This window comes from Culex quinquefasciatus, chromosome 1, assembly GCF_015732765.1.
Source record: "Culex quinquefasciatus strain JHB chromosome 1, VPISU_Cqui_1.0_pri_paternal, whole genome shotgun sequence".
In the NCBI taxonomy this organism is placed as follows: Eukaryota; Metazoa; Arthropoda; class Insecta; order Diptera; family Culicidae; genus Culex; species Culex quinquefasciatus.
The window spans coordinates 20,936,679-20,960,797 of record NC_051861.1 but is presented as its reverse complement, the minus strand read 5'-3'; the positions used below and the strand labels follow the sequence as shown (position 1 = coordinate 20,960,797).

At 37.5% G+C, this 24,119-nt stretch overlaps 1 protein-coding gene across 1 annotated transcript in view; it reads right to left on the bottom strand.

The window, feature by feature from the left end:
* The window catches only part of LOC6037519 (calexcitin-1), a 95,168-nt gene that overhangs the window by 5,757 nt on the left and 65,292 nt on the right, over positions 1–24,119 (bottom strand). The window contains exon 5 of the mRNA XM_001847371.2: positions 14,886–14,962. Within this exon, the coding sequence (XP_001847423.1) occupies positions 14,886–14,962 (77 nt within the window). The remainder of the gene's footprint in view (positions 1–14,885; positions 14,963–24,119) is intronic.

Below are 24,119 nucleotides of genomic sequence, written 5' to 3'. Positions count from 1 at the left end.
GGCCTCCATAGCTGCACTTTTTGGTCTCAATTTTGACATATTCGGAATCCTCAGAAAATTTTACATTAGGTTGAGGTGTTGTAATTTTGAATTTGATTGTAAAAAAATGCCATTTAGAATTAATTAAAATATTATTTAGTATTTTGTCGGTTTAAGGGTAAAACAAGTTTTCGCCTACTTGATACAGCATTTGACGTATTTACCCTATGAATAAGATATATTTCTTTTTTCAAAAATGTTTTATTTAATTATTTTTTAAAGCATTATTACAACTCCAATACTTCTAACTTACGTGAAATTGTCCGAGGATTCCGAATATGTCAAAATTGAGACCAAAAAGTGCCGTCTTCTCGGCATACAGGGCAAAAACTAACGTTGTAAAATGTTTGTTGTAGAAAAATCGAAAAACTATGAGAAAAACTGCAATTGGCCAAAAAGTTAATACCTTAGGCTTATAGTCCATGAAATTCCCTAACTTTTGACCTATGGGAGTATGGGTGTTGGAGGCTGTTGGAAAAAGTTATTAAGGTTTCAAAAAAATCAATTTTTAACAGTTATTTGCAAAAGCTATGAGAAAAAGTCAAACCAATCCTGGATGTCTATAGCACATTTTGAAGGGCTTCAAAAGACCATTCGAATGCATCTAAGAGAGTTGGAATTGATGAAGTTTTACGGAAATGCGAGCAATTTTAAGATTTTTCATATTTTTTGGACCTCAAACTTCAATGCCCGTTTTATCCCACTTCCCTTTGTCGTAGAGGGCTCATATTTGGCATGAGTTCATCTCATGTATAGACAAACAAACGCTGAAAGTTTCATCCAAATCGGAGCACCTCGATACGACCTCTAGAACAAACCGAGCAGAATCTACAAATACTGCCTCTTAAGAATCATTTAAAAAAATGTTCGTCTATCGATCAATCAATCAATCAAAGTAGGCGTCGTTGTGGGTCGAAATATAGTCCTGGTTTAAACTTCGTCGATTTTTTAGGATTTTCGCCTGAAAATTTCTATTTTATTTGAAAAATTCAATTTTGTCCATACAAATTTGGCAGGTGTCCATACAAACATTATGCATAACTGCCCACCATTGAAAAAACGGCTAATATCCACTTTTGGCAAAAACGAGATATTAGCACCAGGCGGTAGAGGATGTTCCAACGCATCTCCTGGAACTTGAATTTCACTGAAATAGTGTTTAGACTTAGCTGCCGATGCGAAAAACCAAACGGCTAATATGCCACTCTTATGGGAAATTGCCTTGACGAAGATTTTTTGACAAACACTAAAACGCGTTTTTCTCGGAATACTTGATTTGGCATAATAGCCGAATTTTCAAATATGGGCAGATAAATAAAGACTAATATTTCAACAGGGTGTAATATTGAATGTTTGGTCCTTTTACTTTAACTTTTGAAGCTTGTTTCTATAGGATATAAACCAGGGGTGCTCAAATTTTTGGAGGCCGGGCCAAATTTGAAGCTTAAATCTGCTTGCGGGCCAAATTTACAAAATAGGTAATTACAAAAATGAAATTACTTTATTTTTATTTTAAAAACTGAAAAACTGCAACTATCAATTGAAGTTTTTTGAAATTTCTGTTATTTTTACATAACATTAACAGCATTTTCGTTAATAACAATGGAGTACCCGCAGTCGAGCAGTTTTTGACAGTTCGCTCCATAAGAAATACATTGAAGGAAAAAGCAAAAACTGCTCGAATGGAAATCCATTCCATTCCTTTTAAAAAAAATAATAGAAAACACGAAATGACAGTTTTCTAGAAATATTGTTTAGGTATTTGAAAAAAGTTTACTTAGTTGAATGTACTTGTGTTTTCATTAAATTTTAAATGATTTTTTTTTAAATTCGAAAATGGTGAAATGTAATCTGAACAATTTATGAAACGGCGTAATTTTATCTTTGAATAAAGTGTAACTAAAGAAAAGTCGTTTTGAGCTAGAAATCCAACATTTCAATGAAAAAAATGTTTAAAATACTCGTAAAGTTGATTTGCAATTTTAATATGCAAAAAAAAATTAGGATTCGAAGAAAAAAAAAACATTATAGCGAAAAACTCTAACTGCATTTTTAATGGAACTTCCATTCGAGCAGTTTTTTTTCTTTTTTCTGCAATGTATTTCTTATGGGAGAACTGTCATTTCTACCATCCCAATCTGGTGCTCCATTGATTTCAGTTTATTGCACTTAAATTTCCATTGATATTTTGAAGTATTCTGAAAAAAAAATTGCGCCTGATTATTTCAGCCAATTTTTAAAAAATGTGGAGGGAGGAAAGGTTTGGTCGACAAAAGCTTTGTAAAATATTCGCAACAACCTTATTCCTCCGATTTTAATATTTTGTCTGCCTGAATAAGAAGGTAGTCAATCAGATTCGTTATCCAGCTGTCATGAGTTTGAAACCCGAGGAAAGTTTGATGGTCAGTTCATAAAAATTGTTATTATGACTTTCAAACTAATATGGAATTTTTTATATATTTTTTGCAAATATTACAGATTTTTACCTAGTCAAGTTTCAACGTTCGATAAACATTTCCAAAAATGTTTGATGAAAGTTTTGACGATATTTATTTGTCTAATCTACATTTAAACGTGTAAAATTGTTTTAATTATTAAGATTTTTGTACAAAATATTTGTTTCGTAAAATGAGATCAATATTTTAATAAATCATTAGTTTTTGTATTGGCAAAAAATAAAAATATGTCACCATGTTTGTTTAAATCCCTGGTTTTAAAAAAGTATGAAATCACTTTACAAGTGTTCCACGGGCCATTTTACATGATCATTCAAAATTGGTCCGCGGGCCACCTCGCGGGCCATGTTTGGCCCGCGGGCCATATTTTGGTCACCCCTGATATACACCTTTATACAGCAATTCCTCACGAAAACAGCACGAAAAAAAAAAAACAAAAGTGCACGGATCGGGTTAAAAAAATTTCTGGGGGTTCCCTGGCCAATATAATTAGACCCTTATTTTTTTGTTTGGCCACCCCTACGCCGTGTTAGGGTGGTTTAAAAAATTGCCATTTTCGTCGATTTTCGCAAAAACCACTTTTTTCGAAAAGTCATAACTCCTCGCTATTTCGACCGATTTCAATTGTCTTTTACGCAAATGAAAGGTGATAAGTTGGCCTTCCAAAGAAAAATAGTAAGAAGTTTAAAAAATGTAGCCTAACATATGAAAAGGGCATATGAAACTATAGAATGCCATTTTGACGGTGTCTGGACCAAAGAGCCTATGTTTGGAAATATTTTTTATCGGATTCCCCGGACATTTTTACGTTACATATAAAAAAATGGGAGGAGTTCATTAACAGTATTCTGAGATATGATTTTTGAAAAAAAATCTGTGTTTTTCGACGAGCCGTGCGCAAAAAAACAAACTTTTTTCACTAAAATTGCGATAATTTTAAAATGTCAGCGGTACATGTCTGGGTAGCAAATGTTGTGTCTTTCAAAAAAGTTATTTTTGCAAAAATTGACGAAAATGACGATTTTTCAGACCAACACGGCGTTGGTCACCCTAATTACCAAACAAAAAAAATACGGGTCTAATTATTTCGGCCAGGGAACCCTCAGAAAAATGTTGAGCCCGATATGAGCACGTTTGTTTTTTAATGCTGTTTTCGTGGGGGAAGGGCTGTATATGTATATTTTTGGATTTTTGAAATGTAAATTGTATGTTGTCTCAGCCCATAGTGGAAGGTCAGAATCCATCGACAGTTGTACAGTCACACATAACCTAGTCAATATTTATCTATCTCTACCATCCGAGCAAAGTTCACACGCGTGTTTACGGAACCGAGCCATGAGATCCGCAAGATCCTCTTCGCTTCCTGAAGCAGAACAACAACATCGACAACATCGGCAAACGCACGACTAGTAATATCCGGCGCCATCCGCTCGAGCTCCAATCAAATCTTGCACAGCTCGTAAAAATTCCCGGCTCCCCTCCACTCCCCTTAGGGTTGCTCTATCCCCTCAAAGAGTGTGCGGATTTTATGCTTTCGTATTTATATTCCGGCGTTAGATGGGGGACTAACGCTGCCATCCATTTCAATACCAGCGGCACTTGAAGCAGAGCGCGCGCGGTAGAAAAAAACCGCAATCGCAGCAGGAGCTTAACCTTAAAGGTTGAAGTCGACAGTGTCTTGATGTAACCCGGAGGGAACCACACACCTGGCCCGACTTGACCCGGCTCCACCTCTATCAGGCGGCTGTGGGCATGTAGCGACAAGCAGAAGAACAACCTGATGGTACATTATTCATGGGCCACTAAGCGGCTCCATTTGTGTGAAGAAATGGAACTTGGAACTTGGTTAGGGGTGCAAAATCAGATTCCATCGCAGGTGTGGATTTACGAGCCGGGAGGTGGAATTAGTTTTTTTTCTCTCTCTCTCTCTCGCAAAGGTCCTGTAGACATTACGGGAAGATCTGGTCGTGATTGGACGATTTATTCTTAGGCGAGCGGTTAGACTTGGAGATAAAGCTAAACTGATTGGGGTTCGAAAAAATGCTAACGAGTAAGCTTCAACCTATGCATAAATTTGACAACCAAAATTATACAGGATTTGTGAAAATCTTCGATTTTAAAATGATGAGCTTTTCCCAGTTCGATTAAGTGACCTTAGAGCTGGTTAACCGACATTTTCAATTAGGATTAGGATCAATTAGGATTCAAGTTTATGGTTTTTCAAATAGTTTATTTTAAGATTATTTAACAGGTAACATAACAAAAAAAAAAAAACATTGTTGGGCAATATTTTAAAATGTTTCTTGCTATGTTGATTTTCATGTTCTTAGAATATATAAAAAAACGTTTCTCAATGCACCATTAGGTGGTTGGTGCCTTCACTTTTAAAAAGTGATTCTACTCCTTAGTTGTCTTAATCCAGATTTGCATTACATTGGCCTTATTGCTTATTGAGCGACTCGGTAAAAACCAGTTTCCAGCACCGAAAAGGACCTGATAAAATTTAATTTATGAACAAAAAAATCTGATACAGACATTTCCAAAAAAACATGCAGACTCTCATGTGAAGCGATGTGGCAAATTGGGGTGGGTTAAGATTTTGAAAAGTTCTCAGAACAAGTTCTGGCGTGGCTTGTCTCAAGCGGGTTCAAGTTTTCATGGGAATTACTATGGGAAATTTAGATTTTCTGTTCAAATGCTCCTACACGTCTGGGGAAAACAAACATAAACTTTTAGGATTGCCAGAAATGAGCGGAGTCGTCTGGAGAACAACTTTGCCGAAGAGACCAGGTCGATTCGTTCAACCCTCATCTGGCTCGACGGCAATACATCCGGGGTTTTCTGAATGAACGGTTTCCTCCAGCCCGGGAGCATGTTGACAGCTCCGATATAAACTAAGTGTACCCCGTTTTAAGCAGTCCGGAATCATTTTCTTAAAAAACTTGTTTAGAGATACGCCACGTTCAAATATTTGTCTAGAACATTTAAAGTGAACGTGCCGAGAAAGCCGTCACGAAAAAAAAAGTTTCCCATGCAAATTTTGAGTTGCGTATTTGTTGGGCGGACTCCGACGAGTCCCACTGGCCATCTGTCGGTGAATATGAGCAACTCACGAAAACTGTCATTTTAGGGTCCGGCTGGTTTCCTCCAGAAAAGCATCAAGTTTTCCTTAGCATGCCATGAATCACATCCGTGGAACTCTGAACAAATTTCTGCTCAAAAAGTGTGACGAGAAATCAGTTCATTAGTGTTCTACGATAAATTTGTCCTGGATGATTTCTCAGCACACTACGATCTCATAAAAGAAAATGTATACCAGTTAGACTGACATTCGTGGCAACGAATCAAAACAAACAAGCTCATCACGATTTGCACCTTTTTATCAACAAAAAATTGAGTGAAAATGTGTTTCCGTTAAACTGGCCATCACACGCAATGTTAAGCGTTTTGCGTTTTGCGTTTTGCGTCTTCCATAAACAACCATCTTAACAAGAGTACAGATTGAAAGTTTAAAAAACTTGGCCTGGTGACATCAACTAAGACAACAGAAGTGATCACTTGGAGGCACATTTAAAATTGCTTCATTGAACCACTTGTTTTCAAATAACTACCGTACCTTTCAAGCGTAATGTTTATTTCAGTTCAACTTATGTCTTCTTTGTACAAGATTCATAAAAATAATGCTCGTAACAAATCCAATTATCCCCAACCACTGGAAAATAATCCATTCAGATGGCACTTCTCTGGTTCTCGATCAAGCGATGTTCACACTAAACATTTTTCATCAGATTTTTTTTATGGAAACCCGTTTCTTCTAGGACGCAATGGAATATGAACGAAAATGGTTCCTGAAGGTGGACGGAAATTTGTAACCATTAGAAAATTGCTTTTTTGCATAGCCAGCTACGATGTTGTTTTCTTTTATGTGTATAACAGTTTATGCCAGTTTCTATCAGTCAAGGGGTTCTAAAGTTGTGTTTCGAATTATTTGCTCAGGCTGGAGAAAAAATCGTGCTGTTGATCAACCCCTCGGTTAAATCTATTATAAAATCTGTTATAAAAGTTGGAGCTCTCCACCGCTAGAGGCAGCACTGTATAAATCCCTCTTTTTGAATCTCAAGTTCTACCGATGTGTATGAATGCTTTATGAACACCGTGACGCCACATGTCAAACTGGCTCTGTAGAAACGAGCAAAAAACCAAACAAGAATATAAAAAACATTCTGCTCTAACCAGTCTGAAGAAATATACCGACATCATTTTTAGCTTGAATTATGGAAAAATAAAATAACGTTTTAGCACGATTAAAATGTAGGTAAAAATAGCTTTAAAAGAACTTTGCAGGCCTAACATTGAATATTACGCCCATTTAAAATGCTAGTCTTGATTTAAAAATTTTCAAAATATTTTTTTCGAAGAGATCGGAAAATTTCACGAATGTTTCATGTTATAACATTGAAAATCGGACCATTAGTTGCTTAGATACCGACATTGAAAAATGGTGGGTTGTTTTGATGAGACTTAGAAAACTTCAATTTTCGTGTTTCTTTTTCAGCAACCTGAGGTCCAATCTTCAATGTCTCTCAGACAAATTTATAGAAAGTTTTCTGAACTTTTCAAAAAAATTATTTATTTAAATGGTCACTCATGGTCATTTATTTTTAAATCGAAAAACTGTAAATATTTTGCTAAAATCAAACTTTCGGTGGCTATATCTTGAAAACGGAGCTCTTTATCAAAAAATCTGTTAAGTACTTTTCGATTGCAAATTCAATTTTGCATTTAACCCTTACAGTCCGAACGTCTGATGCGAGATACCGAAAAAACATTAAAAATGCTATATCTTTGGCATCTTTTGACCAAATAAGTTCGTTCACCCCTCAAAAGAACCGGACAAATCTCTATTTTCAGAATCTACAAAGAAATCCGGAATCGGTCACTTGGCCACGGAGATATTCCGGAACCTAGTGGGGTAGGTTTTTGTCCGGGTATGCAACCCAATCTACAAATCATGATTATTATCATTAATTCTTCAAAAACCATCCCAATTTGCTCCAAGACCTGTTCTGGACATATAAGGCATATTCCTTTGATCCCGGACCATCGGATATGAATTGGCCACCCTTCCGGAACCGACTACACAGGAACGGATGTCGAATTCTACATCAAGTCTAATATGGCTTCCGACATGTCAAACGGCACTAAATTTGGCTCAGGAAATCAAATTTGACATCCTCAGTACGTTTGGTGCCATTTGGCCACCCTTCCACCAACCCGGAATATCCGTAACATGGTTCCGGTGGACCAATTTCGGTAATTTCACAGTACACTTTCCGACATGTCAAACAACACTGATATTTGCTCAGGAACTCAAATTTGACATCCTCATTACGATCTGGTGCCATTTGGCCAGCCTGCCATCAACCCGGAATATCCGTAACATGGTTCCGGTGGACCATTTCGGTAATTTCACAAGTACACTTTCCGACATGTCAAACAACACTGATATTTGCTCAGGAACTCAAATTTGACATCCTCATTACGATCTGGTGCCATTTCCTGCCACCAACCGGAATATCCGTAACATGATTCCGGTGGACCAATTTCGGTAATTTCACGAGCACACTTTCCGACATGTCAAACAACACTGATTTGGCTCAGGAACTCAAATTTGACATCCTCATTACGATCTGGTGCCATTTGCCACCTGCCAACCCGAATATCCGTAACATGATTCCGGTGGACCATTTCGGTAATTTCACGAGCACACTTCCGACATGTCAAACAACACTGATTTGCTCAGGAACTCAAATTTGACATCCTCATTACGATCTGGTGCCATTTGCCACTGCCACAACCGGAATATCCGTAACATGGTTCCGATGGACCATTTCGGTAATTTCACAAGGGTACTTTCGATATGTCAAACAACACTGTTTTTGCTCAGGAACTCAAATTTGACATCCTCATTACGATCTGGTGCCATTTGGCCACCCTGCCATCAACCGGAATATCCGGAAAAAATGGTTCCGGTGGACCAATTTCGGTAATTGACAAATCGGAAAGTATCCGTAAATTGGTCCATTAGAACCTTGTTACGGACAATCCGGGTTGGTGGCAGGGTGGCCAAATGGCACCAGATCGTAATGAGGATGTCAAATTTGAGTTCCTGAGCAAATATCAATGTTGTTTGACATGTCGGAAAGTGTACTTGTAAAATTACCGAAATTGGTCCATCGGAACCATGTTACGGATATTCCGGGTTGGTGGCATGGTGGCCAAAATGGCACCAAATCGTAATGAGGATGTCAAATTTGAGTTCCTGAGCCAAAATCAGTGTTGTTTGACATGTTGGAAAGTGTGCTCGTGAAATTACCGAAATTGGTCCATCGGAACCATGTTACGGATATTCCGGGTTGGTGGCAGGGTGGCCAAATGGCACCAGATCGTAATGAGGATGTATAATTTGAGTTCCTGAGCAAAAATCAGTGTTGTTTGACATGTCGGAAAGTGTGCTCGTGAAATTACCGAAATTGGTCCATCGGAACCATGTTACGGATATTCCGGGTTGGTGGCAGGGTGGCCAAATGGCACCAGATCGTAATGAGGATGTCAAATTTGAGTTCCTGAGCAAAAATCAGTGTTGTTTGACATGTCGGAAAGTGTACTTGTGAAATTACCGAAATTGGTCCACCGGAACCATGTTACGGATATTCCGGGTTGGTGGCAGGGTGGCAAAATGGCACCAGATCGTAATGAGGATGTCAAATTTGAGTTCCTGAGCAAAAATCAGTGTTGTTTGACATGTCGGAAAGTGTGCTCGTGAAATTACCGAAATTGGTCCACCGGAACCATGTTACGGATATTCCGGGTTGGTGGCAGGGTGGCCAAATGGCACCAGATCGTAATGAGGATGTCAAATTTGAGTTCCTGAGCAAATATCAGTGTTGTTTGACGTACTGAGGATGTCAAATTTGAGTTTCTGGGCAAAAATCAGTGTTGTTTGACATATCGGAAGATACACTTGTGAAATTACCGAAATTGGTCCACCGGAACCATGTTACGGATATTCCGGTTTGGTGGCAGGGTGGCCAAATGGCACCAGATCGTAATGAGGATGTCAAATTTGAGTTCCTGAGCAAATATCAGTGTTGTTTGACATGTCGGAAAGTGTGCTCGTGAAATTACCGAAATTGGTCCACCGGAACCATGTTACGGATATTCCGGGTTGGTGGCAGGGTGGCCAAATGGCACCAGATCGTAATGAGGATGTCAAATTTGAGTTCCTGAGCCAAAATCAGTGTTGTTTGACATGTCGGAAAGTGTGCTCGTGAAATTACCGAAATTGGTCCACCGGAATCATGTTACGGATATTCCGGGTTGGTGGCAGGGTGGCCAAATGGCACCAGATCGTAATGAGGATGTATAATTTGAGTTCCTGAGCAAATATCAGTGTTGTTTGACATGTTGGAAAGTGTGCTCGTGAAATTACCGAAATTGGTCCATCGGAACCATGTTACGGATATTCCGGGTTGGTGGCAGGGTGGCCAAATGGCACCAAATCGTAATGAGGATGTCAAATTTGAGTTCCTGAGCAAATATCAGTGTTGTTTGACATGTCGGAAAGTGTGCTCGTGAAATTACCGAAATTGGTCCACCGGAACCATGTTACGGATATTCCGGGTTGGTGGCAGGGTGGCCAAATGGCACCAGATCGTAATGAGGATGTCAAATTTGAGTTCCTGAGCAAATATCAGTGTTGTTTGACAAGTCGGAAAGTGTACTTGTAAAATTACCGAAATTGGTCCTTCGGAACCATGTTACGGATATTCCGGATTGATGGCAGGGTGGCCAAATGGCACCAGATCGTAATGAGGATGTCAAATTTGAGTTCCTTAGCAAATATCAGTGTTGTTTGACATGTCGGAAAGTGTGCTCGTGAAATTACCGAAATTGGTCCATCAGAACCATGTTACGGATATTCCGGGTTGGTGGCAGGGTGGCCAAATGGCATCAGAACGTACTGAGGATGTTAAATTTGAGTTTCTGGGCAAAAATCAGTGTTGTTTGACATATCGGAAGGTACACTTGTGAAATTACCGCAAATGGTCCATCGGAACCATGTTACGGATATTCCGGGTTGGTGGCAGGGTGGCCAAATGGCACCAGATCGTAATGAGGATGTCAAATTTGAGTTCCTGAGCAAATATCAGTGTTGTTTGACATGTCGGAAAGTGTACTTGTAAAATTACCGAAATTGGTCCATCGGAACCATGTTACGGATATTCCGGGTTGATGGCAGGGTGGCCTAATGGCATCAGAACGTACTGAGGATGTTAAATTTGAGTTTCTGGGCAAAAATCAATGTTGTTTGACATATCGGAAGGTATACTTGTGAAATTACCGCAAATGGTCCATCGGAACCATGTTACGGATATTCCGGGTTGGTGGCAGGGTGGCCAAATGGCACCAGATCGTAATGAGGATGTCAAATTTGAGTTCCTGAGCAAAAATCAGTGTTGTTTGACAAGTCGGAAAGTGTGCTCGTGAAATTACCGAAATTGGTCCACCGGAATCATGTTACGGATATTCCGGGTTGGTGGCAGGGTGGCCAAATGGCACCAGATCGTAATGAGGATGTCAAATTTGAGTTCCTGAGCAAAAATCAGTGTTGTTTGACATGTCGGAAAGTGTGCTCGTGAAATCACCGAAATTGGTCCACCGGAACCATGTTACGGATATTCCGGTTTGGTGGCAGAGTGGCCAAATGGCATCAGATCGTAATGAGGATGTCAAATTTGAGTTCCTGAGCAAAAATCAGTGTTGTTTGACATGTCGGAAAGTGTACTTGTGAAATTACCGAAATTGGTCCATCGGAACCATGTTACGGATATTCCGGGTTGGTGGCAGGGTGGCCAAATGGCACCAGATCGTAATGAGGATGTCAAATTTGAGTTCCTGAGCAAATATCAGTGTTGTTTGACATGTCGGAAAGTGTGCTCGTGAAATTACTGAAATTGGTCCATCGGAACCATGTTACGGATATTCCGGGTTGGTGGCAGGGTGGCCAAATGGCACCAGAACGTACTGAGGATGTCAAATTTGAGTTTCTGGGCAAAAATCAGTGTTGTTTGACATATCGGAAGGTACACTTGTGAAATTACCGCAAATGGTCCATCGGAACCATGTTACGGATATTCCGGGTTGGTGGCAGGGTGGCCAAATGGCACCAGATCGTAATGAGGATGTCAAATTTGAGTTCCTGAGCAAATATCAGTGTTGTTTGACATGTCGGAAAGTGTACTTGTAAAATTACCGAAATTGGTCCATCGGAACCATGTTACGGATATTCCGGGTTGGTGGCAGGGTGGCCAAATGGCACCAGATCGTAATGAGGATGTCAAATTTGAGTTCCTGAGCAAATATCAGTGTTGTTTGACATGTCGGAAAGTGTACTTGTAAAATTACCGAAATTGGTCCATCGGAACCATGTTACGGATATTCCGGGTTGATGGCAGGGTGGCCTAATGGCATCAGAACGTACTGAGGATGTTAAATTTGAGTTTCTGGGCAAAAATCAATGTTGTTTGACATATCGGAAGGTATACTTAGAAATTACCGCAAATGGTCCATCGGAACCATGTTACGGATATTCCGGGTTGGTGGCAGGGTGGCCAAATGGCACCAGATCGTAATGAGGATGTCAAATTTGAGTTCCTGAGCAAAAATCAGTGTTGTTTGACAAGTCGGAAAGTGTGCTCGTGAAATTACCGAAATTGGTCCACCGGAATCATGTTACGGATATTCCGGGTTGGTGGCAGGGTGGCCAAATGGCACCAGATCGTAATGAGGATGTCAAATTTGAGTTCCTGAGCAAAAATCAGTGTTGTTTGACATGTCGGAAAGTGTGCTCGTGAAATCACCGAAATTGGTCCACCGGAACCATGTTACGGATATTCCGGTTTGGTGGCAGAGTGGCCAAATGGCATCAGATCGTAATGAGGATGTCAAATTTGAGTTCCTGAGCAAAAATCAGTGTTGTTTGACATGTCGGAAAGTGTACTTGTGAAATTACCGAAATTGGTCCATCGGAACCATGTTACGGATATTCCGGGTTGGTGGCAGGGTGGCCAAATGGCACCAGATCGTAATGAGGATGTCAAATTTGAGTTCCTGAGCAAATATCAGTGTTGTTTGACATGTCGGAAAGTGTGCTCGTGAAATTACTGAAATTGGTCCATCGGAACCATGTTACGGATATTCCGGGTTGGTGGCAGGGTGGCCAAATGGCACCAGAACGTACTGAGGATGTCAAATTTGATTTCCTGAGCCAAATTTAGTGCCGTTTGACATGTCGGAAGCCATATTAGACTTGATGTAGAATTCGACATCCGTTCCTGTGTAGTCGGTTCCGGAAGGGTGGCCAATTCATATCCGATGGTCCGGGATCAAAGGAATAAGCCTTATATGTCCAGAACAGGTCTTGGAGCAAATTGGGATGGTTTTTTTGAAGAATTTATGATAATAATCATGATTTGTAGATTGGGTTGCATACCCGGATAAAAACCTACCCCACTAGGTTCCGGAATATCTCCGTGGCCAAGTGACCGATTCCGGATTTCTTTGTAGATTCTGAAAATAGAGATTTGTCCGGTTCTTTTGAGGGGTGAACGAACTTATTTGGTCAAAAGATGCCAAAGATACAGCATTTTTAAGGTTTTTTCGGTATCTCGCATCAGACGTTCGGACTGTAAGGGTTAAAAATATTGTCAATTTTTTTTGTATAAAGCTTCGATTTTTTTCCAAAAATCACTATTTTTTCAAAAATTCATAACTCGGCGGCAGATTTTTGACCATGTTTCTCTATGGCTCAAAAGTTGCGGATTTTTGTCCCCGAAAACATATCAAAAAATCCCGAAAATCAAAAATATACGTATTTTGGGAAATTGAATTTAAGTGAAAAAAAACGTTGATTGAAAAATCTGCATTTTTTTCCGTGTACCTATTTTTTCTCAAAAGTCTTCAACAATACCTGCAACTTTGCCGAAGACTGATCAGAAAATTCACTCAAAAGTTACAGCTGTTTGAATATTTACATACCATTTTTGTATGGACAGCAGCCAAAATTGTATGGAGACTTGTAAGGGTGAATCAATGACACAAAATAGCTTATTTGGTCATAGGGAAGGCCCCCACAAAGTTTAAGCCAAATCAAAAAATACAAATAAAATCCATTTCCGGTTTTGGTAGAGAATTGCTCTGATGCAAAGGTAGAATTTATATATTTGTAAATTTGTTGTCCCTTTACCCCTATAAGGACCACCTTTCCAAAATACTTGAATCTGTACCTAAATTACCGCAGCAATTAAAATTCACTTTTTCTAAAAAGGGTTACCCAGCTGCTCAATTTATATTCATGAGATTAAATCATTCATTCGAGCATCGAGCGCGGGGGATGCTTCCTTTGGCCGTACGAAGCTATTCAGGTGCGCAATTTTCCAGCATTTTACTTCCTCCTCCCCCGCTCTCTTGAGCTTAATTACGGAATGTGTTTTTCTTTAATTCCTCTCCTCCGAGCTCGCGCATCGCATCCACCCCCTTAATTTCAGCGCCCGGTAATTTATGCAAAGCTAATAAACCTTGTTTTATTGTATTCCGATGGCGTCGTCGTCGTCGTCCTCTTGCAGGAACGGCGAGCTTTTCCTGCCGTTCGTTTCCGCCTTTGCCTCATCTGTTGAGCTTTTGCGGGGGTAATTGTTGCAGTTTTTGACTTAATTTTATACTCTTTAAAACTTCTTAACATTCCTTGTCAAATATAAATAACTATTTAAAAATTATGTAGAGTTGATCAACCTAAAAAAAATCAAACAAAACCTTCATTCTACCGAGCACACAAACCAATCCAAAGCAAACACAATCATCTAGCACTGCTCGCGTTGAATGAAAACTCATGGGCGTCAGATGAACTCCACTCCGCTGGAAAGAGTAAACACAACCTCCTTTTACCTGCGCGCGGTGGATCCTTAAACGTAAGGTGCGGATCCTTAAAACCACCGCCACCACCATCGCGGGCACCGCGAGCTGTTCGCTTTTGTTAATTATTGTTAATTAAAAATTTAGAGGTGAACCATTTCACGTCTCATCGTTTTATGTTTGCTCGCGGAAAATGTGGGCCAGCTCTCAGCTGTCACAGAGAGTGGCGGAAAGTTGCCAACTTGGGAAAATAAAACTTTTGAGGAAATGAAAATCTTCACCCTCTCCTAAACTTTGAGGGATTTTGTCATTATTCTTTAAAAAATATTAAACATTATTTAAATTATTTGCTTTGTTAAGAAACGCTTTGCTTGAAGTAACTTCAAGATTGGTCGATGTCTAACGAAAGATACTCACCTCACTTGCCAGTCAAGGACGGAGTTGGGGTTCTTGGCGTACGCGTCCCACATGTTGCACCACTCGTCAACCGAAATCTGTGCGGATGTTTGAAAAGGGGAAGAAAGAGAGTTTTAGGAAAAGTGAAGTGAAAATTGTTGCGCGAAGAGTTGTTTGATAAACACTGTTTGGTGAACGAACGCGGTGTGATGGGGTTAACAAACGAAGGAACGTTTGTTTGTTTGTCAACTTGACGTTAATGTGTTATTAATGACGGAAGGGGTTTGTTTTGGACGAATACTTGTCTCCTACTCTTGGAGCAATATGTGATATATATCGTTGTGATCATTCTATTTCATGTAATTTCTTATGATGCGTGTCACAATCGCGAAAAAAATGAAAACAATATAAACTATAAACAATAAAAAAATTAATTTCATGAATTTAATGATCCTTTTCCCAGATTTATCTTATCCGTTGAGTAACTGTCCAATTTATGATCTCCCACGATGTTGGTCATTCGTCAAAATTAGTCCCCACACATGATATCGAGTCGAAACGACTCTTTAACGATCTACCTAGGTAAGACATCTTCTGGTGTGCTTTTAGCTATAAAATTCAGCCATTGCACTCTGGAGAATATCGTTGGTATCAGAAGGGATTTTTTACACGCCATTAAGTTACGATTCCGGTTATATAAATTTTATCACATCATAATTACCGTTTTTCTCTAGGATAAGCCGTTCTCCATTTTACTTCTGTGTTTCTGTGTTGATGGTTTATTCCTAATTTTTTTTGACCACAAGATTTTTTCTCAAAATTTTGCAGTCTTTTTTAAGTCAAATATCATATTAAAAACTTTAATGAGTGGGTAATAGTCTACCAACTCAAACGAAATCAGAAAAAAAGTTGCCCGACCCCGAGCAGACGGAAATAACGTGGGAATAAAATTTTTTGATGTTTGAAAATACTGGGTCAATAACATTTTATGTTATTTATAACAAGATTTGTTATTAGTCGTTATGATTTTTTTGTTATTGGATTGTTATTATAATAACAGACTTATAACATTTTTAGTTATTCTTCGAACAAATCTTTGTTATTATTTTTTGTTATTTTAACAACTAATCCGATCATCCCAATAACAATTGGAGATATTCTTCCATAACAAAATATGTTATTCTAAAATTGTTTTGGCTTTCAATAAATATCAGACCAATAACAAATTTTGTTATGATACCATGAACTGTTATTAAACCCTTATGCAAAAATGGATTTTTCAAGAAGATTCCATAACACTTTCTGTTATTTTAACAGTATATGTTATTGAAATGGCATGAATTTTGTTATTACCGTCTGCCCGGGACCTCTCTTCGATTTTCGTGAAACTTTATCCATAGAGGTAATTTTGGACCCTTGTTTCTAGCTCGTAATATTTTTGAAATGTTAGTCTTGATTTAAAAAAATCTAAATATTGTTTTCGAAAAGATCGGAAAATTTTACGAATATTTCAAAATTGCAAACCGGACCATTAGTTAATGAGATATCGACATACAGTAATAGAGGAGAAAATCAACTCGCGACAAAATTTTAGAGCTAGAAATTTTGACAGGTACACCCAAAGTTAAAGAACGAAGGAATAGTCCTCACGAAAAGAAACGTGAGGAAAATGCTATTTTGCGAGAGTATAGTCCTCTCGCGTGTTCATTCGTTCATTGGAACAGTTCATCCTATTGAGTGACTTATATGGACAAATGACCGCCACTTAGTCACCGAGCCATGGTGGCCCATACGACAAAGGCACGGTTCAATATGCCGAAGGTCTTGGGTTCGAGTCTTGAGACCGTTACTTTTTTTGATAGATGAACTTTTTTTGAAGATGAACCCATGAGTAAAGTACTCTCGGTAATTTCGGGATTTATCCTCACAGTCCGCACACAGTACCATTTTACTACCGAATCGTGCTCTTTATCCTCTCGTATGCCGATGCCCAGTTCTGGGTGTATGATTTTCATAAAGTATTCGCCTCCTTTTCTCTCCCACAGAAAATTTGGGACAATGTATCTGTCAAACTAGGCCAAACTGTTAAAGTCACTGACAAAATGAACTATGAGTGATTTGGGTTCATTTCTGACGTCACGATTTTCTCCTCTATTCCCCACGAAAACAGCATGATTCGAAAAAAAGTACTCCGATCGGGCTCAACATTTTTCTGGGGGTTCCTTGGCCGAAATAATTAGACCCGTATTTTTTTGTTTGGCCATTAGGGTGACCTACGCCGTGTTAGGGTGGTCCGAAAAATGACAATTTTTGTCGATTTTCGCAAAAACAACTTTTTTCAAAAAATCATATCTCATTGCCATTTCATCTGATTTTAGCTGTCTTAGGCGCAAAAGAAAAGTTATAAGTTTGGCTATTTTGAAAAAATAGTAGGAAGTTCCAAAAATCTAGCTTAACATTTGAAAAGGTCGCATAAAAACTTAAAATGCTGTTTTGAAGGTCTCGCAACCGAAGAGCCTATGTCTTAAAAAAAATTCTACATAAAATATCAAAAAATGGTGATGTTATGTTTTCAATACTCTGAGATAAGATTTTTTGAAAATAAAAACTTGGTTTTTCGACGCGCCACGCGCAAAAATGGGAAAATAACGAAAACGGGAAAAATCGACTTTTTTCACTAAAACTGCGATAACTTCAAAATTTAAGCTATGACCTATACATGTTAGAGTACCAAAAGTTGCGTATTTCAATTACGATTTTTTTCCCGTTTTAGTAGTTTTCCCATTTCTGCTCGCGGCACGTCGAAAATTCCAGTTTTTATTTTCAAAAATATCGTATCTCAGAGTATTGAAAACATAACTTCACCATTTTTTGATATGTTATGTAAAATTTTCCAAGAAATCTGATAAAAATATTTTTAAGACATAGCCTCTTTGGTCCCGAGACCTTCAAAACAGCATTTTAAGTTTTCATACGACCTTTTTAAATGTTAAGCTAGATTTTTGGAACTTCTTACTATTTTTTCCAAATAGCTAAAATAATCACCTTTCTTTTGCGCCTAAGACAGCTTAAATCGGATGAAATGGCGTGGATATGGATATGTCATTTTTCGGACCACCCTAACACGGCGTAGGTCACCCTAATGGCCAAACAAAAAAATGTGGGTCTAATTATTTTGGCCAAGGAACCCTCAGAAAAAATTTGAGCCCGATCGGAGAACTATTTTTTCGAATCATGCTGTTTTCGTGGGGAATTGCTGCATAATGGAGGATTGTTTTGATGAGACTTATTAAAAAAAAAATCAATTTCGTCGTGAAACCACTTACTTTTCCTGTCATTCTCAAACGACGAAATAGTTTACTTTACTGTACCAAAAATAACAGAATCGAATAGCAACACTTTTAAAAATCAATGCTGAAAAGTTCTACTTTTCAGTACTTGTTTCGGAAAGTAACACTTTTCAACATTTTAAATGATTTCACTCAATGAATGTTTTTTTCGGAATTGCAAAAAATGTTGCATGGAACTCGTTGCAAAACTTGTTTTTTTCAGCACTTTTCGTATTTATCCAACTCGGTGAACCTCATTGAATGAATATACAACTCGTACTGAAAAAAATCATTTTTTTAGCAACTTGTTGCTTAAACTACTATTTCCTGTTTCTTTTTCTTTTATCTGCTGTATCTCAGCACCCAAAGGTCCAATATTCAATGTTTCTCAGACGAAATGAAGGAAATTTTCTAAACTTTTCTTAAACAAATATGGACAACCATGGACACTATTTTGAAAAATAAAAAAAACGGGTTTTCGGACAAAATAGCTTTATTTTGAAAACGGTGCACTTAATTTAAAAATTTGTAAAGTACTTTCGATTCGATTCAAGCAAGTTCGATTTTACGTAAAAAAGAGGTCAGCAATTTTTAAGTACAAGATTTTTTTAAAAAAAAAACGTTACTTAATCCACCTTTAGGTGGTTGGTGCCTTCCTCATATTCATAAAGTCAATACATTCAGTAAAAATAGCAACATTCCCCCTTAACATGTTTAAAAAATCAACTTTATTACTCATTTCTTTTGATATGGTTCGCAGACCATCAATATTTCTGGCTCATCGGCAAGGTCTGATAAAAAAAAACCTATCCAACGATAGTTCGCATGGAAGATTCAGACAATATTTACATCACAATATCTGAAATCAAACCTCTAAAAGTGTATAAATAACACTTAAGTGCCAATAACTTTTAATAGGGTTGTCAGATCCTTGATGTTTTAGGCTCATTTGAAAGGTCTTTCGATTATCTAACTAACGATGTGTCGCATGATGGACCCGGACATCATTTTCATTGAAATATCTGAGATCCGGCCTCCAAAAAGTGTATAAATAACACTTAAGTGCTAATAACTTTTGATAGGGTTATCAGATCTTTAATGTTTTGGGCTCATTGGAAAGGTCTTTTTAATACCTTTCTGAAAATGTATAACATGACAGGGTTTCTTACAAAAACCACCCTTTTTACAATCTTCCGGACATACGCCAAAATCGTTTTTTTAGCATAACTTTTGAAGTACTTTACTAAACTTCATAATTTTCAATAGGGACTTATGGGACCCCAAGACGAATCGAATGAGACCAAAACGGTCCAAATCGGTTAAGCCAGTGCTGAGATAATCGAGTGCATATTTTTTGGTGCACAGACCCACATCCCTACACACACACACACACACACACACACACACACACACACACACACACAGACATTTGCTCAGAATTTGATTCTGAGTCGATAGGTATACGTGAAGGTGGGTCTACGAGGTCAAATTAAGAAGTTCATTTTTCGAGTGATTTTATAGCCTTTCCTCAGTAAGGTGAGGAAGGCAAAAAGATCAATATTTTAAAATAAAAGTCATAACTCGTCGGCAAAATTTTGGTCCATACTTCTGAGTGGGCTAAAAGATGCGGGGGTTGGTCCTCAAAAATATTTAAAAAATCAAAAATAAAAAAAACAATTTTGGGAAATTGTTTTTTTTCGAAAAAAAAGTTAACTTAAAAATCGCCAAAATTGTTTTTCGAGTACCTATTTTTTTCTGAATATTCCTCATCAATATGTACAACTTTGCCGATGACACCAAATACACCAAAAAAATCATTTGAAAAGTTACAGATGTTTTAATTTTTAAGTACAATTATTGTATGAACAGCTGCCAAAATTGTATGGAGATTTGTATGGGAGAACCAATGACAAAAAAGCATTCTTGGTGATAGGGAAGGCTCCAACAATGTTAGAGTCAAATTAAAAAATTTGAAAAAAAAATGATTATCGCTTATGATAACCTCAAGTAGTATAACCTATATTTTATTTTCAAAAAATCCTATCTCGGATCTTGAAAAGGAAACCTCCCTCCCTCCCTTTCCCTCTCCTCCCCTCGTGGACGATTTTCATACAAAACATTTTTTTTGTATAAAGGGTGGACAATCACTGAACAAGAGATGTACCATTCTTTTACGAAAATTCTATTCCATTCACCTGGAAATTTCTTCCTAAACAACAAAAACAAAAAATACAAATCTCCCTTTATGTCTAGTTCCCATTGTTGTACTTCTGTTTTTATGTGACCAAATGTCATAATCACGTTCTGTGCCCAGAAGGCAACGACGGTGGGCAATAAACGTGGGGGAGAAGGAATATGCCCCAGTCGTCGTCGTAGATTTATAGGGCAAGGCACGCACCGATTTGATAAATGGCACCATTTCCCAAAACGTTCTCCTCCCTCCAGCTCTCCTCCAGGCCAGGGGCCTTAACGAATTGTCACTCGAAATTGGGCTCGGCTCGGTAGCTAACTTGCTTGGATGGGAAAGCCCATAAAACTGAGGCTGAATCGTTTCTAAAATGGTCTTGTAAAAGATCTCGAATTTCGAGGGGGTAAGGTGTAGTGATGTTGATCCGGGATTGTTCAGGTGTAAAGTTGCTTTCTGGGGGTTGTAAATGTGCTTTATGGAGTTGTTGGTGGGATTTATTTTGTGTTGGAATTGATGTTTGTTGTATCAAATATTGTGTTTATGTTTTTTTAGAGCTTAGTAGTCAAAGTATGTTTTAAATTGTGGTCATAGCTGATTTCTAAAATATACTTTAAAGTCCCATAAAAAAGGTCAAATTTTGCGGAACAACAAAAAACAAATGTCTCAAAAAAAAAAAAGTCTTTTAACAGCGTGTCAACGACTTGTACGCACCACGTATTCTCCGAAAAAACTTTTCCGATCTTTCTCGGACACGTACTTTGCTACCCCATCTTTTATCATCACATCACTCAACTTTGGGATCTTTAACCATGACCATTTTTATGACTGTTTTCAAGAGAGAGCAAAAAAACGACTCTTTTCTCGAGTGACTGAGCTTGCTTTATGACTTTCAGACGTGGTGACCAATTGACTTCGTGATTAATACTATTCTCGAGGATCAAAGATTGAAGACAGCAGAGAAAAACAAGCTCACTTTTACTATCAAATATGAAACGTGACAGATGGTGGGAAAATCTTGGTCTGATTCTACTCAAGTCAATCAACTGGGTCGGGTAAATTAATTGACGGTTTCGGTCGATTTAATAATCATGAAGAGTGTAATCACAGACAAACATATGTAAACCTGATGATTGAACCATAAAAAACATCCACATTTGAAACATTTTTGCCAGATAATGATGTTAACAGTCGATAATGAAAATTAAGTGATGTCATTAAAAGCATCATCATTCCACAACATTCGCATACAATTCTCACCAAAAAATGCATTTCCTGCGTGCCCTTCAATTGAAATTTATTATCCGAGCATTATTTTTACGCGTTGTTTTCACTGCAAGTGAGCCGGAAAATCTGTTTTCTTTCCATTGTTAAGCTCCTCGAAATAAAATATACCCCCGGAAAAAATCATGCTCCGAGCGAAAAGTGTGCCACAAAAATGTTTACGAGCCCGTCCTCGTTTCCTTCGCTTGCAACACACAAATTTGGCTTTGTTTTTGGGGAGCGGTGGAGCAATTCGCGACTCGCGTTTTATTAGACTTTTTCCGCCAAATTAGAGTTGCTGGCGCGGTTTGGCACTGCCAAGCCACAACTGAAGCGGTTTCGGCAAGAGTGATGGTAATGAGGGGAAAATTTAATTTTAGCGCCACCCTAACCACCTTGGTACGCGTGAATACCGCAGATTGCGGGGGCACTGTGAAAAGAATTGGAAGAATTGTGATAAATGATTCAAATGCTTCAAATGAGCAATTCTCTACAAAAACCGGAAATGGATTTTATTTGTATTTTTTTATTTGACTCAAACTTTGTGGGGGCCTTCCCTATGACCAAATAAGCTATTTTGTGTCATTGGTTCACCCATACAAGTCTCCATACAATTTTGGCAGCTGTCCATACAAAAATGGTATGTAAATATTCAAACAGCTGTAACTTTTGAGTGAATTTTCTGATCAATTTGGTGTCTTCGGCAAAGTTCTAGGTATTGTTGAGGACTTTTGAGAAAAAATAGGTACACGGAAAAATTTTTGCATATTTTTTTCTCAACTTTTTTAGCACTAAAACTCAATTTCCCAAAATACGTATTTTTTGATTTTCGAGATTTTTTGATATGTTTTAGGGTACAAAAATCCGCAACTTTTGAGCCATAGAGAAACATGGTCAAAAAATCTGCCGCCGAGTTATGAATTTTTGAAAAAATAGTGATTTTTGGAAAAAATCGAAGTTTCATACAAAAACAAGTTTGACATTACTTTTTAATGCAAAACTGAATTTGTAATCGAAAAATACTTTACAGATTTTTTGATAAAATGCTCCGTTTTCAAGATATAGCCACCGAAAGTTTGATTTTAGCGAAATATTTGCAGTTTTTAAATTTTTAAAAATTGTGACCATGAGTGACCATTTCTAAAAATATTTTTTATGAAAAGTTCAGAAAATTTGCTTTGAAAATTTTTAAATCAAGACTAACATTTTAAGAGGGCCAAACATTGAATATTACGCCCATTTAAAATGCTAGTCTTGATTTAAAATATTTTTTTCGAAAAGATCGGAAAATTTTACGAATGTTTCATGTATTAACATTGAAAATCGGACCATTAATTGCTGAGAAATCGTCATTAGAAAATGGTGGGCTGTTTGGGTGAGACTTAAAAAAAAACTTCAATTTTCGTGTTTCTTTTTCGTTAAGCCGCTGTATCTCAGCAACCAGAGGTCCAATCTTCAATGTCTCTTAGACAATTTTATAGCAAATTTTCTGAACTTTTCAAAAAAAATATTTTTAGAATTGGTCACTCATGGTCACTATTTTTAAAAATTGAAAAACTGCAAATATTTCGCTAAAATCAAGCTTTCGGTGGCTATATCTTGAAAACGGAGCTTTTTATCAAAAAATCTGTAAAGTATTTTTCGATTACAAATTCAATTTTGCATTAAAAAGTTATGTCAAACTTGATTTTGTATGAAACTTCGATTTTTTTCAAAAATCACTATTTTTTTCAAAAATTCATAACTCGGCGGCAGATTTTTTGACCATGTTTCTCTATGGCTCAAAAGTTGCGGATTTTTGTCTCCTTAAACATATTTTAGTGCTAAAAAAGTTGAGAAAAAAATATGCAATTTTTTTTTCCGTGTACCTATTTTTTCTTAAAAGTCCTCAACAATACCTACAACTTTGCCGAAGACACCAAATTGATCAGAAAATTCACTCAAAAGTTACAGCTGTTTGAATATTTACATACCATTTTTGTATGGACAGCTGCCAAAATTGTATGGAGACATGTATGGGTGAACCAATGACACAAAATAGCTTATTTGGTCATAGGGAAGGCCCCCACAAAGTTTGAGTCAAATCCAAAAATACAAAAAATAAAAATGGTCGAAATCGGCCGATTCGAGTTGCTCAAATGATTCAAATGATTCAAAAGATTCAAATGATTCAAAAGATTCAAATGATTCAAAAGATTCAAATGATTCAAATGATTCAAATGATTCAAATGATTCAAATGATTCAAATGATTCAAATGATTCAAATGATTCAAATGATTCAAATGATTCAAATGATTCAAATGATTCAAATGATTGAAATGATTCAAATGATTCAAATGATTCAAATGATTCAAATGATTCAAATGATTCAAATGATTCAAATGATTCAAATGATTCAAATGATTGAAATGATTGAAATGATTGAAATGATTGAAATGATTAAAATGATTGAAATGATTCAAATGATTGAAATGATTC